Below are 17,551 nucleotides of genomic sequence, written 5' to 3'. Positions count from 1 at the left end.
ACCGAAGTCGGACTCTACGGTAAAGACGCCAAAGCCTAATCCGGCCAAGCGGCATAAATCATCCGACGACTTGGATATTTCCGATGCCGGCCCACAAAGGACCGAGCAGAAGGAAAGGGCTCAACAACCACACGACAAAGAGGCGGTTGAGCGAAAATTCAAAGAAGTCATGGAGCGGACCGGCACAAAGCCGGCTAAGACTTCAGGAGGTCGGCTACGGAACCCACCAAAACCGCCGACTCCGGTCGAACAACCCCAGCCCTCCACATCCAAGCAACAGTCTGACGTGGAATCCGAACAGATCTCGGACATCGAGGAGAAGGACTCAATCTCCGACCATGGAGAAGGTGACCCTTACGAAGGATTTAAAGGCGACCTGAAGGAAATGTTCGACCATGGAGCGGACACTGACGAATCACAGTGGCCAGCCCCAGACGACGTGCGCGAGCGCCTTCCGGACGAACAGCCGGATGACCCGGTCGATACATTAATCTAGGGTTGTTGATACCAGGCACTTGACAGCTTCAGTGGTATTAGTATTTTGGTATACCAGTTTATACCACTGGTATACCAGTTAGTACCACTGGTATTACCAGTAATACCTGGTATTATAATAATACTATGGTATTTGGCTTTTTCTTAAAGTTTTAGTATACTGTTACGTCTTAACATAGTCAATTCAATTTATTAAACCTGCACGCCTCCAAATAAGTCACTTAGAGAGTAAAAATCGGCCACTGATTCAATAATCTCATCGTCTGTGCATTCTTCGAATTCTAAAAGAGCTTCTAACACCGAGTTGAACTGACTCGCAGCGTTCGCATCATCGGAGCCTTCCAGATCTGAAACTGTACTGCACTTATCATTGTTGCTGGAGATCAACTGCACTTCACCGTCGTCGTCCATTTCGACTACCGTACTTCCGCTCTTCTTGTGTGTCTGAAGGTCGACCTTCACGGATTGTTTTAGGGCTGCAATTCGCTGCGCTTCTCGTTTTGCCACAACATCTTCTTTTTTGAAATTTCATTCGCATCGCAACCATTCCTGTAGCCAAATCGAGTTTTAAGTTAGACCGGTTGTCGTCATGCACGAATCCTAATTGACTCCAAGCGCGCTCCAAACTCGCAGCATGCACGACGACGTGCAAAAGTTCCAAAGCTAAGCTGGCCAGCTCTTTGTGTTCGTACTGCACATAGTTCCAGTAGCGCTCCGCAGAAGATAGATTTGATGCAACATCATCTCCAAATATGCCCTTGTTCTCAATATAATCCATAAGGAGTTAACCACACTCATCCCATCACAGTCGAATAAACGGACGTACCAGCCTTTTGCCCAGCGCAAAACAACCCCAAAATTGAAACGTCCAGAAGTATTAAACGCTTTCATTTTGGACTTCGGGTCCAGTATCAAAGCCAGCACAAAAAGCGACGGATCGTAAAATTTTTGCCAGCGTTTTTCTAGGGTCGACCCTAACACGTTCGCTAAATCGTCGTTTTCCAGTGCGATAAACACGTGGTAAATTTTCGCAAACTGACTGATAACATCCCCTAAGGTGCACCCATCTGTCTCTGTGATTCCTTGAGCTACAGTGATCGGATCCAGAATTTCCACAACATACTTTAGAGCACTCCAAAATGCTGCATCTTCAATGATAGCTTTAAGCTTTGTAAGCCCTTCGGTCTTCGATCGGTCGTCTGCTAGCCGCGCGACCATGCCCTATAAATGGTCATGCTTAAATTTTAAAATAATAAACTGTAGGTTGACCTACAAACCTGAAGAGGAAGCCGCGACTTGACAATCGCTCGGAACATATTATTGTAACTGTACCACCGTGTGTCGCATGGTTTGCTTATGGCTGTCGTGCTGCCATTGTACTTCATCTGCTCCTCGCGAAGAACGGATAGCGCTTTCGTGCGCGCCGCAAGTAGCGAAACAATGTCGACAGCTTTCTTGCAAACGGCTGAAAATTTTGGGACTGATGTCAAAACGTCCTTCACGATCAAGTTGATTTGGTGGGCACTGCACGGCAAAAATATCTTGCTGGGATACTTTTCCTTCATTAACCGCCTTGCCTTCACGTGGGCGGCATCCGAGTCGCACGTAACTGTGCGAGCACAGGCCTTGTATTTTTCTTCCAACATCGTAAAACTGTTTTCAATTTTCTCCATGACGTCCTCAGCTCGAGACGATTGAGATGAAATAATTTCAGTGGACAAAAAATGGTTTTCCACACCTTGACTGTTTCTGACAGTAGCCATAATTCCTGAAAAGCAAACGATTGTAGGTCGACCTACACTGCAAGTATGCAACAGAAACACTGCCCTTATGTGCCCCTGTTTTCATACGTACCAAGAACTTTATCGTGCTTTGCTTTCTTGTAACCGTCCAGCGTCACAGTGACAGACCGCTGCAATGACAATGCTTTGACAGTATCGCTTTCGACGGATTTAATGCGCTGCGGGATGATGCGAGTCGATAACACAAATCGACTTGGTGGCTTCACCGCTGGTCGCATAAATTTCAAAATCGAATGAAACGAGGATCTTCGACGGCGCGAAAGGAGAAATTACCAGAGACAAACATATCGGCCAGAAGACGCTCGAATTCCGCCATCTCACTTTTCGCTAACGGCCGATCAAAAAACGATTCCGTGTTGCCCTGCTTTTTTGCAGTGCTTGTGCCAGGAACCGGAGACGGTAGCAGTGGAACCACGTGCGCTGCATCGCTTGTTTTTGGGTCGACCCAAACAGACACTTCCTTGCGGTATTCATCCTTCGTTGATTGTCGAATAAATTCGCACTTATAGAAATGGTTTTCCAGATGCACCTTTTCTCCGCGCACAACTTTTGGAGACGGCAGGTTGGCAGCACACTCTTTGCAAATCGCTTCCCAAAAATTGGAATGAGAAACCAGTTTGGTGCCCCGATTAAAGTATCGCCAGATCGGTAAACGGCTAATCCGCGGACGTTTTGCCCCTGAAAACCTTTGTAGTGAATACTAAATTGCAGTGGCTAAATAAATCAAACTGCGCTCAAATTTAAAGGATGCGGAATGCTGGTCGACCAGCAAGTAAGAAGCGCACCTGATGCTGGTTGATCTTCCATCGCTTCCGAATCCTGGGTTGAGCTCCCTGGATTATCTGCTGAACTCATGATAGAAGCTCGCTAAGTCGATGCGCCGGTTCTGCTATGTTTTTCCAACCAGTTTTTGCCGACAAAAATGATGTTTTGTTACAGAAATGCTTGCCGCTTGCGGATAGAAACGAACGATAAAAGTCATAACGGATAAAGAGGGATTTGCAGTTTAGTGCAGTGAAGCTGCGTAAGCGGTGAGATACAGTAGTACACGTAATGGCTTTGCGGTGATCACGACTTTCTACAAGGATTTTTCCGTTTCCCACTATCCTGCTCCCCAAAAAAATTGAATTTTTGGTATTACCATAGGCATTTTGGTATACCATAATTTATATGGTATATCTGGTAATAAATCATACCATTCGACACCTGCCTGATATACCATTGGTAAGTGGTATACCAGCCGTACCAAAATACCAGTTACCATTTGGTATCAACAACCCTACATTAATCCGTACCGTCCGAGTACACGTCGAAGTTGTAAGGAGCATCGAAAACGCCAGGAAAAACGGCGTGGACATCTACCAGTCCTTGGTCCGAGACCTGTCCAACAACATCCAAGTCGGAGGTGAAACCGGAAAATGGTTGACGCATCAACTCATGATGCAGATCGTCGCCTGGACTTTGGATTTCGGATTAGCAGTAGCCGTTCACCGACAATGGGGACGGATGGCCGAACTGCTTCCACCGGACCTCATCAAGGCACTCAAAAGCGCAGCCGCCAGGAATGCGGACGATACACCGACTAGAATTGCACGGTTAATCGGATACAGTAGGAATCCCCGCGGATCAACGTTGGTCCAAATTGCCCGCGTATATAACGTGATGTACATGGACAAGAAGAGGAACATCGACGAAATCATTACGGACAGGATAAGCGACCGGATTACGTCTTTGGTTGAACAACATACCCTTCAGACGACTAACGCAGAACGCGACGTACCAGTACGGTACACCGTGCCTAACTTCATACCGGAACAACATCGGCGTGAGTTTAACCTCCGGATGTCTTACGTCAACACGGACAAGCCCCCGGCCGGCACGGAACCTATTGAAGAATACAGTGACTCCAACGAACAACCGTCGGAGGATGCAGCTGCCTTGCTGCATATAGCTCGTACGGCTGGACAGTCGTCACAAAGACGAGTCCAAGTCTTACCCCGACCCCGAGCACCGTTCGAACCGACAACATATGTCGGTACGGCAGTAGCTCCGGCGGGACGAGCAAGTCTGGCAAAACCGACCAGGAGCGCGAAAGGACGGTTCATTCCGAGAGACGTACAGTCACTCCCGCCGTCCTCGCCTATGGAAATTTCCCCGGAACCGGAAGACTTGACCCAACAGAAGGTAAAGTCAAAGTCGACCAAGACGAAGTCGACTAAGCCGGCCAAGAAAAAAGAACCGAAGTCATCGGAGCCGATCTCGTCATCCGAGGAAGAAACCGAAGACGACGACGACGATGACGATTTCCAAACACCTGGAAATGGATCGCCGAAGGACGATGACGATGATGACGATGAAAACGGTAAACCCCCACCACCGTCGAGCTCGGCACCTCAACAGCAGGGCGAACCGGAGATACCGGACAAACAACCCGAAGAAAAGGACAGCGGCGACAAAGCCGACGAGTCCAAAAGCAATGAAGACGATGGCGGAGTATATATCCCTCGTCAGTACGGTAAACGGATACCGATAACCCCTGACACCGACGAGCGGCCACTTCTCTCCGAATGGAATGAAGACACCATGGAAGTGTTGCCGGACGACATCCCTCCGTTAACCAACGTTCGCGTCAAGTACACAGGCATCAAATCGGCCTCAAAACCGAAGCCGAGTGTATCGGAATACGATGCGGGATGGATGTACACATTCGCCGCCCTGAAGGCCTTGGCTACACGTGGACCGAAATTCGCCACACCAAGAATTGCCTTCAAACTCCTCCAACATTGGAAGGTAGATGAGACGGGCGACTGGCGACAACTGAGCCAGAATAACGTGCGACATTACTGTGACCTGGGATATCATGCCGGGAAGATAATACGTACGTACACCAGCACAAAGCGGATGTACTACGAGTTCCCGCCGGCTAAAAAGGATCCGGCCCCTTCAACATACGAAGGATGGACACACGCCATCGAAGCGTGTATGGAAATGTCCTGGCATCCCGACGGACTCACCCGTGGAGAAATACTCCACCAACTTACAGCACGGTTCGAGTTCGAATGGACAGCAGCGGAACCGCAGTTGGTCGACCCCAAATACAAGGCCAAACCGGACGTAATCGCCGGACGCAAGAAGTATTCCCTGGAAGACGAATTGGAATTCGTCCTATCTAAGGCACTCTACCAACAAAGATTTGCCACAAACACCGATAAAGTCCAGGGTGGCCAACGATTTATAGCACTAAACCCATCAACTCACCGACACGGACACTTACCGAAGGAACGATCCACCTCGGCACAACCGACCGAGTTGGCTGACTCGCACCAAGCAAGTCGGCCGCAGTCGTCAGAAGCACCGACACTGGAATGAGGGAACGCAGAACGCGTTGGAGGAGAGGCATAACCGACCTCCCTCCATTGACACCACACAGGCGTCATCGACCAACAGAAGTCGACTTACCTCATTAGACGACCACAAAGGCGTCTTGGACCAGTTCGAGAACCGACCTGGCCCGACCGTAGTAACTATAGGGTGTAAATTTATAAGATGCAACCGAGAAACGGTTGGCTTACTTTTGTTTTGACAGAACCGAACGGAAGCTTATACGGTGGACTGCCAACAGTGCGGGGATAACGCGACGAGGGACAACAACAGATTGCCCTGCGGGCAATGCATCGTTTCCTTCACAAACGAACGAGTTACCGGCACTGGACCGCAACACCGAGCTCAGGCGGCGGCACTTTACATTAATGTTGTCGCTGGTAACTTGAGCGCATATCGGTACCTGGCCGGCAGAGAATACCTGATTAACCAATTGGAGTCACACGAACAGGATAACCTGGCTACAATTCAGCGACAACGAGCTAACGACTCGAGATGGGAAGAAACCCGACCACCAGTCTTAACAAACAGGCTGTTGGAGTATCGTCAGATGCAGGATCTGCAGCGTCAACTCGACGACCAGAAGAGGATTAGGGAGGTCGATAAACGGATCGCCACAATGCGAGTCCATCCACCACCGACCGACTACGAACCGGAAATAAAAATTCGGGTACCGGCACCCACACAGGGTCGCCTGGAAACCGAGCAGTTGATGCACACCATACGCGATGTCTTCGTCGGAGATCCACACCGACCAATGACTAGTGCATCGGTGACGATGATAATGAATATGCCGGACGGAACCCAACAGCCGGTTACCTTTACTCCGGCAACCCAGGAACAGTTGATGGCAATCCCACATAGGGCAACGCCAGTAGTCACACAGGCTCGTCCAACTGTTTCCCAGCAGATTCCCCAACATGGAACTCATGGAACTCGGACTCAACCGGCAACTCAACAGCAGCAACGCCGACCGAGTAAAAATTTAGCGGGACACGACCTCCGACACAGGATTGGTCCTGTTGATCTTCGAGACAGAATCGAAGAGCAACGAGCAGTTATCCGCCAAGTCGGAAAAGAGCCGACCAGACCTCCACCAGGAAAACGGACTGGATCCGGAGAAACGGGAATCGGACTTACGGTAGACTTAACAAATAAGTCGAAACGTAACTTTGTCCCACCCGAACAGCAGCCGGAAGCCCATCAGGCGGAACCGGCGGCTGAAGTCCCAGCTGAACTGGCAGCTCAACCGGAACAAATGGACGTCGAAGTAGCCGACCAGATGGCGCAACTACCACAAGTAGAAGTGCCGATCCGAGAAGATCCTCGCTACGACCGCGCTCGACAACAAGGAATCGAGGTCGTCATGCTACATCCCACTGAACGGACAAACCACATTATGAACGTCATGAATTACGAGGAACGGAATCGACCACAAGTTTGGCGAATGGTAGAAAACCTCCGTCAATTCCTCGTCCGATCTGGATACCAGACGTTACTGGAACAACATCAGTGGCAACCGGACTTCAACATGTCTGCGCACACAGCACAGAATGTTGAACATCCGTACACTAGATCGAATGCGTTACCGTCGATGACCGACCCGGTCTTGCTGAATGTACCACTTTACAGTCCGGACGGAACGCGTGCGAGCCAACTAGGAGCTCGGGAATACCCCCATGACGAGATGGAAAGTATTGCCCAGTTCGTCATCACGGACGCCCACCCAGCCTTTGTAACAACCGCGGCTCGGGCAGCACTGGACTTGACTCAGTACCTCCCAGAAGGGGAAGTTGACATGGCCCAGGACGGAGTCACCGCATTCCTGCGATTCATCTTCGCAGCTCGGCTCGGCAATTACTTTTGCCACTACACCCTGTACGGCCTATACCAGAACGAGATGATACCAGCGGCTGTGGAGACCCTCGTAGCCCAACTTGGCACACCAATGAGAAGTGTTATCCTCGCCGTCTGGATGCGCGACTTGCTGTACACCCACGAACGGTATGCGACAAAGTATGCCTTTCGTGAGGATCACGTAGATCCCAGCGACGACGCGACCAGATTTATCAGCTGGTACCGACAAAAGAAGACTTTACCCAGCGGATTTAACTCATCGCCCTACGAACCTTGGATGTCGGACGACATAGCACCCGGCGCACGACCGTATGCGCTGCGGCTCCGCAAACAAGCGGCCAGGGAATCGAGGAAAGGCAGAGCGGATCGCCTCGGCCAAGAAACGGATGAGACTGACGAGATGTCTCAACGGAGTGGCCCGGCGACTTGTAAACCCAAGGATCCGACTATCCGGCCACATAACCGACCTGGCCCGGATGATGAAGATGAAGATGACTACTTCGGCGGCGACAAACCCGTCGAAGTTCCACTCAGTTAAGATCGAGTTCCCACATTGGAACTCGATCCCCCACTCGGAACAAACTAAGGGGACTTAACGCCGAAAAACGGCACGGTCGAGAACCGACCCGACTGAGAAACGACTTCGGAATGGACATTTTTCTTTAGTTTTTTTCCAGAAACCGACCAAACCAAGTATACAGCGGAAGTCAACGATGACTTTGCCAGAGTGCCGACTACACAAGTCAGCCGGATTCTTCGGTTTTGACCCGGACATGGATGGTTAGACCTGACAAACCGGCTTTTTCCACCGTTCCGGTACGTCTCCCGAGGAATCCCCTGGACAGAACTGAGCAAACCGACCTCAGTTCCCCAGCATGGCATGAACAGATCGTGAACCACATCTGCTAACATAGCAGATCGACAACCACGTTCTGCGACCATCGGAGCCAACAGAAGCCCCAATCCGCGTTACATGGAGCCGATCGATAGTTACATGGTACAGATCACACCATTAACCACGACCGGCTATGAAGATTACTCCGGCCAACCGACTCCGGAGCATAGACCGAGAGGATTACGCTAACGTGGCGCTGAATACGTCGCTGCGTGTTCACCGCCATGTTTGCCGAGCACCCGTAGCCAACTTCGGAACCGGGTAGCCGAGCAGCCTTCACCAGTGTAAAAGCGGACATCCCTCGGCCGAGTCGCCAACAGCGCAAGAAAACTCGGGTTTGACTATATGTACTTGAGTTGACCACAAAGGTCAACTTTGTACTTCATCCATAACTTGGAGACATAACGGATATCGTGGCACTAACCGACCACAAAGGTCGGTTGTGTAAGCCGATCACAGAGATCGGTTTTGGGAAACTCGGAACGAATTGTTCAGAGAGTTGAAGTCGGAATCGCAACGATGCAGATCGCCGAACCACGACTCGCTACCTCAGCCGATCACACAGATCGACTAAGTATATGGTAGCCGACTAACGAGAAATCGACATTATGGCCGACCACACAGGTCGACCATAACGGCCAACAGAAATTGCCCAGGAAGAATGGACGGAAGCTAGCAGTAGCCACGTGGTAACTTAACCGGATTCTCCGTTTGAACCCAGATCTACAGGAACTCAACTAGGAACCTGTACCCGGAGTCCAACCGCAGTCTCCCCCGGACGATATCGGGTAAACCAGCCGATTCACCGGTGACCACGACTACGCGCGTCTCGAACGTGCTGCCATTACCTGAAGAGGAACAGCGACGGTGATTTGGCCACCACACCAACGACTCCGCCGCGACCTGCTTCCCCATGCCTTCAATGGAACATCCTAGGCAGACCGAGTTAAAATACTCGACCTGCACCCCTTCATGAACCCCCGTGGGCGAAGAACTCTTTACCGCAACAAAAACGGCCAAGAGTCCTTCGTTCGCGGCAAAGAAAAATTCCCCTTGGACGTGAGTTGTCTACCCCCAACAGAAGCGGCTAGGCGTCTCAGGTTCGCGACAAAACAAAACGGAAGAATCGGATCTGACGACCTCAGGGACTTGCATGTGCATGAAGTTTAAACCAAAGAGCTTGTCTTGTCAACCGGGGCCACAAAGACCCCTAACGTTGTAAGCGAGCACACCGGCATGACGAAGCGCCAGTCACCCGGCCAACAGATGCCAAGGAAACTCCCACCTCGCAGGACTCGGCCACCCAGAGGTGTCATGAGCCAACAGTAGCTCGGATCCGACCCGGAGTTCATGTCTGGAAAGTAGCCACAGGAGAAACGGAGTTGTGCTGCTGAATATCCTTCTGCCAGTTCGAACTGACCGAAGGATGTCCGAACAACGGAGACCCGGTCAACTGTAGCCGTACGCACAGAACTCCTAAAGCAAGTCGGAAGTCACTAGATGGAGGTCGGAAGTATACGACAACAGGTCGGAAAATCCATCAGAAGTAGAAAATCGACCTCCTAGCCGACGAACTCTGCTTTTTCGACTGATGAACACACAGTTCATCCGAAGTCGGAAATCAGCCAACCTCAGACGAAGGTCGGAAGAGACCGAATAGAAGTCGGAAGGATACGACAACAAGTCGGCAAAGGCATTTGGAAGTCGAGAACCGACCTCCTAACGGAAAAACTTAGCCTTCGGACGGATGAGCACACAGTTCATCCGACCTTCCGAAGCCGACCATAACCGACCACAAGTCGGAAGTCGGAAACCCAGTCAGCATGACCGAAGATGATTGATCACTGTTTGCGGTGGATGAATTCGACCTGAAGGCACTTGTTTAGCCCCACATGGGCATGTTATTGCAGGTTAACCCTAGTCGACCACCGACGGATAGGATGACCGACCTCGACAGAAGGTCGGATAACAACGGAATACACCGGATGGAAGTCGACTGGACGCTTCCATCGAACAAACTCATGATTTCCGATCGGACCTTCGAGCCAGTTCGACTCGGATTACCCCAAACCAGGCTCGTGGTAGCAGATTAAACGGTTGTAACCGACCACTTTTTGAACGGAACTGCTGTACATGACGACCACAAAGGCCGCATGACTTATATACAGCTTTTCCCGACCTGGACTTTTGAAATTCGGAACATAGCCGAATCACCCTTGCCGCCGGTCGACTTACCGGTAGGCCGACCTTGGTCAAACCGACCTCGGTCCTATTCCCCATTCAGAGAGGATGCCTCGGCATTTGCATCTGCAACAGTGCCTCTCTATCCCGAACGGACGGATACGAGTCGGAAGTAAGTGTTTAACCGTGCTTATCCGACCTCGGAGAATGTAACCGGTTACGACGGGTAACCCGGGAACTGATGCCCCGGACCCAACTTTACCGGATGAAAGTGGACAGGAGACCCCGTGGAGACTCAATCGCCCCGTGGACGTCATCCTAGTCGGAATAGGACCCCCGGACAGATTTTTGCATTTTTTTTAGCATTTCTCCTAACAAACGGGATTGTATTTTTCTAGTTCGATCTCTTTGACAGATCTGTTTTGTAACCCCTTTTGCTCACTGGAATTGTGATTAAACTTTATTTACTTTCTTTCGCGCTGCATAAACTTTCATTACATTTTTCTTTTTACACTGTTCTCCGATGCCAACAGAAGCAAGAAGCCAGCCAACAGATGCATCACCGGTCCAACGAAACGCCCGAGCGGCTTCCGGATTTCTCGGCCGTGAGTGGCTTCCACTCATGGGTTCGGAAGTGAAGAAGGGACGGTCGACCAGACACCGGACTCCCACTGCCAGAAGACGCGTACCGGCGACCCCACATGGGTCCGACCGGAGAGTTGTGTGGTACTGGTGCGGTACCGAGTCGGAGCATCCTTCGCGGGAGCTCGGATTCCCGCCCAGAGGCATGTCAGAGGCGTACGACTGCGCCTGGTGCGTACGGTCCACACAGGACGTACTTGCACCATTGCTTGCCGTTACCACCTCTCCCGCTGTACGTACGTGTGCTGCTGCACTGCACTCATCCGCTGAAGCGGATATACGCAGCGCATACACTGAGCCACACTGGCTCTCTCGTTCCTCTTTCGCAGTATGACTCAGCGTTCATACGCTCGCGTTGGATAGAGTCCAGTCTGCGCATCATCACACAGCTGATGGCACACAGCACGTGCTTGCCGCGGGTGGCTTCTTTCACGACTTGGAAGACGCTCAAGAACCCTCTTGGCACACACTTGCTATTTTAGCCATCACTGCTATTGTTCTTGCTTTCCTGCTATACGCAGTATTGTTCCCCCTTTATTTGTCAATAAAGCATCACTCGTGATCTCCTCGTGCACATCTGTTACACAGGAGTGCTTTCCGGCTTTCACACAAAGTCTCATCTTATTCAGCAGGGGATTTTACGTTGAGCGTGGGATTATTACTGGAAAAAAGCACGTTGGCGTGCATTGCAGACCGGAGCGTTGCTAAGGCGTCATTTGCGTTAATATTATTGTTTGTTGTTACTTCCGTAACAAGCTTCCGTAACGGACACAGATACATTTCTGCATTGGTGCTGATTAAGAGGACCTTCATTAGGCTCCGGTTGATGACAAGATATTTGGATATTGGGTTAGGAAGCCAGAATTCTTGCATTCATGGCAATTGGAATTAATGGTCTGCGTACTGGTTAAATTTTATTGGAACTAAAACGTACACGGGGGAATAATGTCTAATAACGTCAACAACACATCATGGCCGGCGGCCATGACGTTGAACTGTAGCACGATCAGAATACGGTTTCTTCTCTATGAACACTGGACATCTGCGCACACATTGACGTGCGTCTTATCAATTCTGGTATGCCTTACCAACGCTTTCCTTCTTTACGTCTATCGCGTCAAACAATTAACGCTGCGGACCCCTTTTGGGATATATGTTATAGCCCTCATGCTCTCCAATATTGCTCAAGCACTAACTTTTAACTCTGCCACCTTACTGCTCAAAGACGTTATGCCCTTGTCCTTTGAATCCGTTCTGTGCACAATCTACTTATATTTTCAAGTGGTGGCCGCGGCAGCACCAAGCGTCATCCATCTTTTGATCAGCCTAAACCGCGGCTGGGCAATCGCATGGCCGGTGCATTACAAGCGTCATCACTCGCATAAAATGGCCGCTGTAATTTGCACCTTAACGTTCATCATAATTAACATCTGCGCGGTGCCGGGAGTTGTCCTCGATGGAGTGTACTATCGAACTGATTTGCTAAACCAGCGGTGCGACTTCAGCTATTTCCCTCCAATGACCGCGTGGATTACCACGATGTCAGTCATGTTCTTCATTACTCCGGAATGCATAATTCTGGTTTCGTATCCGTTTTTTGTTTTTCGTCGGCTGCGATACCGACGACAAATTCAGGATGCTAATAAGCCTAAAGGGACGGTCTCCAGCAATGCAGCCACGCCCATGAGGAGTGGCGCGCATTTGGTAGAACGCGAGAGAATTAAGACCGTTTCCAAATCGTTTCTGATGTTAACCCTGCTGACAGTAAGCGTGCTTGTGTTTTGGACACCGAATAACATGTTTTACTTGTTGATTCGCCACGTTAACGTTGAGCTGGTCTTTCAAATTGGCAATAATCTGAAGTTGGTGCAAACTCTCTTTGACCCCCTGTTATTCATGGTTGCGTTGCCGGATCTGCGGTCTGCAACGGCTGACGTGTTTCGCAGTTTATGTAACGTGTGTTGGAACAAGGGAACAAGTTAAAATGTATTTCTGTCCGTACTCGCTGCTGTGACAGTTAGATTCGCAAGTGCCGACAGGACACGAGCTAAATGTGTTAACGTTTATGAAAGTTTATGAAAGTCATTCAGAAAATAAACACATGCATGTGTTTATTTTTTTACATGTGTACACAAGTGATCGACTGGACAGATGATTGCTGAGATTTTGCTTTTGCTCTCAATGCTTTTGGGCATTTTTGCGCGGTAAGGAGGACAACCACATATGGCTGAAAGCTTCGCCTTCGAGCTCGGCACACAGCGGTAACCACCTTGATAATACGGTCGGGATATCAGTCGGCTGAAAGTGGACGTAACCATGTGCAAAGTGTCGCATGCCCTTTATTGTGTATGCGTGGCAGCGCGGCTTACCTTGTCCTTTTTCTGCTGGGAGTCACCCATGCACTCTGCTGGAGACACCTACGGAACAATGGATGGAGCGGCAGCGTTAAATAAACTTTTATTATTGTGATTGGGTTCTTAATCTTCAGTGTGTTTTTGTGATAAACTGTTTTTTTTTCAGTATGGACTTGTGTTTAACGAAATAAAAACCTCACCTTCTATGCAGTTATTTGACAGTTTGCACCAATGCAAATGCCCGCTGGCGCACTTAATCTGTTTTTCAGGCGGTACATCCATCCTTTTTTCATACAGATTGAAATAAATACGGCATAACAACAATAACAATAACAACTTTAGTTAGCAATAACAATTTTTTCAAGTTTGCAACAACAACGTCTTCTCTGAATTCTTCGTAGACGGCATTCTCTCCTTGAATCTCGAGCGAAAGGCGCTGGCAAAAGAACTCACGCATGAGTTGCAAACGCAACACATTTAAATCCCCGTTGGCTATATAAGCCACCAAATGAATAGCCCATAAAGAAAAACCGCTGTTCGGACTACAAACTGAATCTTTTTCCGCTGCTTTGAGAAGCACCTATATCCAAATCAAAGTTATACAACGTCAAATTTAAAATTGACTCTTGTCAGGGTGGTTTGGTTTCAAAAGTTCCGCAGTAGTCAACGAAGTAACTCTCCCACCGAAAACGTTGAAAGTGCACTGGGAGAAAAATTAACAGATGAAACATATCTGAGCAATCTCAAATTTGATAACTCTTAATATATTTTAGCAAGTATTTTACGTTATTTCCAAGCCAAATAATTGATGCAGTTGCTTGAAGTATTGTTTTCAAAACTGTTCTTTAAATGAAACTTCAAATTTGGGGTAACGAAGACTATATAAGGTAGAGATGCAAATATTAAGTGGGGCAGGTGAGAACAAGTAAGTGCGGCACACTTCAAAATCAGTGTTGTTATGCTCATATTCCTTCCAGGTAGCTAAACACAAGTGCGGCCCGCATCTGAACACATGTAGAACTGGAAGGGATCTGCTAATTTTTTTGTACAGAAGAGCGGATTCAAAATTGGGATTGAGTCCGCGTAGAGGCAGACATGAGCTCAAACAGTGCACAACATGAATTGTAGTAGTTCTCCGTAAGGAGTACAGCGGATATGTAGTGTAAAGGTGTCGCTACTACCTGAAGTTTTGAAGTCAGCTGCAGCTTAGACATGAGCGTGTTGCTACTCAGAACATGGTAATTCAGCGATCTGGAATCCCACGAGAGAAGTCTGCATTTAAAGTACAATTTGCCTATGCGACTTTTTTATGGGTAGGTAACTGCACCGAAAATCCGAGTTAAAAAGTAAGCGGAAGTAGAACGAGGTAAAAAATGCTGATGCTCCTAATTAGCCTAGCTGATGAGAAAATGTTTTCCTGTTTTACGTGGACAACGATGTGCAGAATACAGATCTATCAGAGACGGAAGATGGGCATATACGCAACCGCTCGCAGTGTATACTCGTTTGCATACATCTAGCAATGCACACGCAGGTAACTGAATCACTGTCAATTCGTCCAGTTTGCACAGTAGTTACTCGTGAGTTACCCTAGGCATAAATTTCCTTCTCTAAACCGATGGCTGTAAACCCAGAAATCCTTTCCAACAAGCAAATAATAACGCAGCATCGTATTACTATACCGAAACCCGCGCCCGTGAAAACAAGCAAACCAACCTCCTTGTTAATTCGCCAGATATATCTATCCTAGTGGCCTTATCAAACCAAACAATGTCATTAAGGCTTGTGTAAAAATTTTCACAATAGTGTAACTTAAATTGCGCATAAGCAGCAGTACTTCTACGATTTTGTGCAGTTGCGCACATTTTTTTTTTATGGTGTCACGACTTGAAGGTGGCGGTTAATATCTTTAATATTGACCCGCCACTGAGGGCACACAAAAGCAGCAGATTGTTATCAACAGGACAACACAGACACACTGCTACCGCCGTTGCCATGCTAGGCAAGACACCACATATCTGTATGTAGATAACTAAAGGCACAAAATTCGTGTTACATCAGTGTCACGGCACTACGCCACACATTTTAAACAAGTCAATGCACACAATCCTCGTTTTTCCACGTACTCAAAAATAAATACATGCGATGACGCAGTCGTCATAGCACGCTAAAGACTTAGTAGGATCTAGTAGCGTTCTTACTTTTGTGCGCAGTATGGGAATATAATTTCTGCGTGGTCCATAGTTAGCGTACGCTGCACTAGTGACCCCACAATATTATGCTCTCGGCAACGGTACTGTATCTAGTATTTTTCTCTGACTGCGTCCGCCAAACAGGACATCTTTACCGGAAGTGGGTATGTAAACGGAAGTAGGGCCATCCCGTGGAAGCCTCCAACAGGCTTAATTAACGAATGTTGTGCGAAAAGGTCTGCTTTACAGCGCAGACAATGACGTGGCACGTATGCGCGCCATTAACGTGTAGCCCATTTTAGTTGTCAGATGTTGAATGTGTATATTACTAGGAAAGTGAAAGTGCACTCGGTTTTGGCGGGCACCTGCATGACCGAAGCGTAGCAGGAATATATGGTAAAAACCTATATTTAGATTGGTGCCGGTACCAGTGCATTGTGCGATGTTTACATTTATCTGGTTCAGCACTATTTACAGCAAGCAAAGAGCAAGAAGCAAAGGTTAATGCTTTATTGGTAACATAATTACGACGACTGTGTCAACACTTCTCCGATGATTAGTACACCGAAACCGGAAACCGTGTTACGATGTAAGGATTCTACTGTAATTAATTTTTCGGATGTGTTCTTACCTTATTAATCCAGGGCATATGATTATTTTGCAATTTCTGTCTCCTTAAATCATTTGAAAGAGACAGAAATTTCAAAATATGCTTTAAGCAGACAGAAATTTCAAAATAATCATATGCCCTGGAGTACTTAATAAGGCGGAAATGGAGCAAAGTTTCGCTTCAACAATTTTCTGATCCTTATGTGTAGAAAATCAAGCCACTGACTTAGTTTATATTAACTCCCGGATTTCCCGCAGGTTTTATTAAACGGCCCCAACCAATTTCACACTGACGAAGCAGATTTGTTGGCCGCAGGCTGGTCGTGAATGATCTCAAAATCTTGAATGTATCTCCTTGAATGTCTTTCACATTCCTGCACAGCAAAGTATCTGCGTAAAAGATGGCTGACAATAGTACCAATACTACACTACCGTTGAACTCCAGCACAATCCCGATACGGTTTCTCCTGTACGAACACTGGACATCCGCTCATACACTGACCTGTGCCCTTTCGATTCTGGTGTACATTACCAACATATTCCTTCTCCACATCTACCGCGTCAAGCCAACACTGCAAACCCCGTTTGGCATCTACATTATGGTCCTGATGTTCTCCAATATCGGTCAAGCCCTGTCATTGAGCTCCGTACCCTTATTGCTCAAGGATATCTTGCCGTTATACTGGGAATCCACTCTGTGCACACTATGCCTATATTTTCAGTTGGTGTTCAGTGCCGCACAGACTATCACGCATTTATTAATCAGTCTGAACCGCGGCTGGGCCATCGCATTACCGATGAATTACAAGCGCCATCATTCACACAAAATGGCCGCTGTAATTTGCATCTCAACGTTCATGGTAATTAACATCTGCGCGGTGCCGGGAATTGCCCTGGATGGCCTATATTATCGAACGGATTGGCTTAACCAGCGATGTGACCTTAGTTACTTCCCACCTATAACTACTTGGATCAGCGCTATCTCGGCCATGTTCTTCATTGTCCCTGAATGCATTATTCTGGCTTCGTATCCGTTTTTTGTATTTCGCCGGCTGCGATATCGAAGACGAATTGCGGATCCCGCGGTGTCAGTATCGCAACCGGTGGCGGCCGTTTCGCATGATACCACTACGCAAGCCAAGA

At 48.4% G+C, this 17,551-nt stretch overlaps 1 protein-coding gene across 1 annotated transcript; it reads right to left on the bottom strand.

The window, feature by feature from the left end:
• Positions 1-889: 889 nt before the first annotated feature.
• LOC129592625 (uncharacterized) lies at positions 890-2,812 on the bottom strand. Its single transcript, XM_055488699.1, is given in 5 exon segments — positions 890-1,258; positions 1,333-1,716; positions 1,773-2,263; positions 2,350-2,526; positions 2,529-2,812. Coding segments are annotated over 5 exon segments (1,506 nt in total). The 5' UTR covers positions 2,614-2,812.
• Positions 2,813-17,551: the final 14,739 nt, after the last annotated feature.

The sequence above is a fragment of the Paramacrobiotus metropolitanus genome, unplaced genomic scaffold, assembly GCF_019649055.1.
Source record: "Paramacrobiotus metropolitanus isolate TYO unplaced genomic scaffold, Prichtersi_v1.0 Parri_scaffold0000054, whole genome shotgun sequence".
NCBI classification, from domain to species: Eukaryota; Metazoa; Tardigrada; class Eutardigrada; order Parachela; family Macrobiotidae; genus Paramacrobiotus; species Paramacrobiotus metropolitanus.
This window is presented reverse-complemented; position numbering and strand designations above follow the sequence as displayed.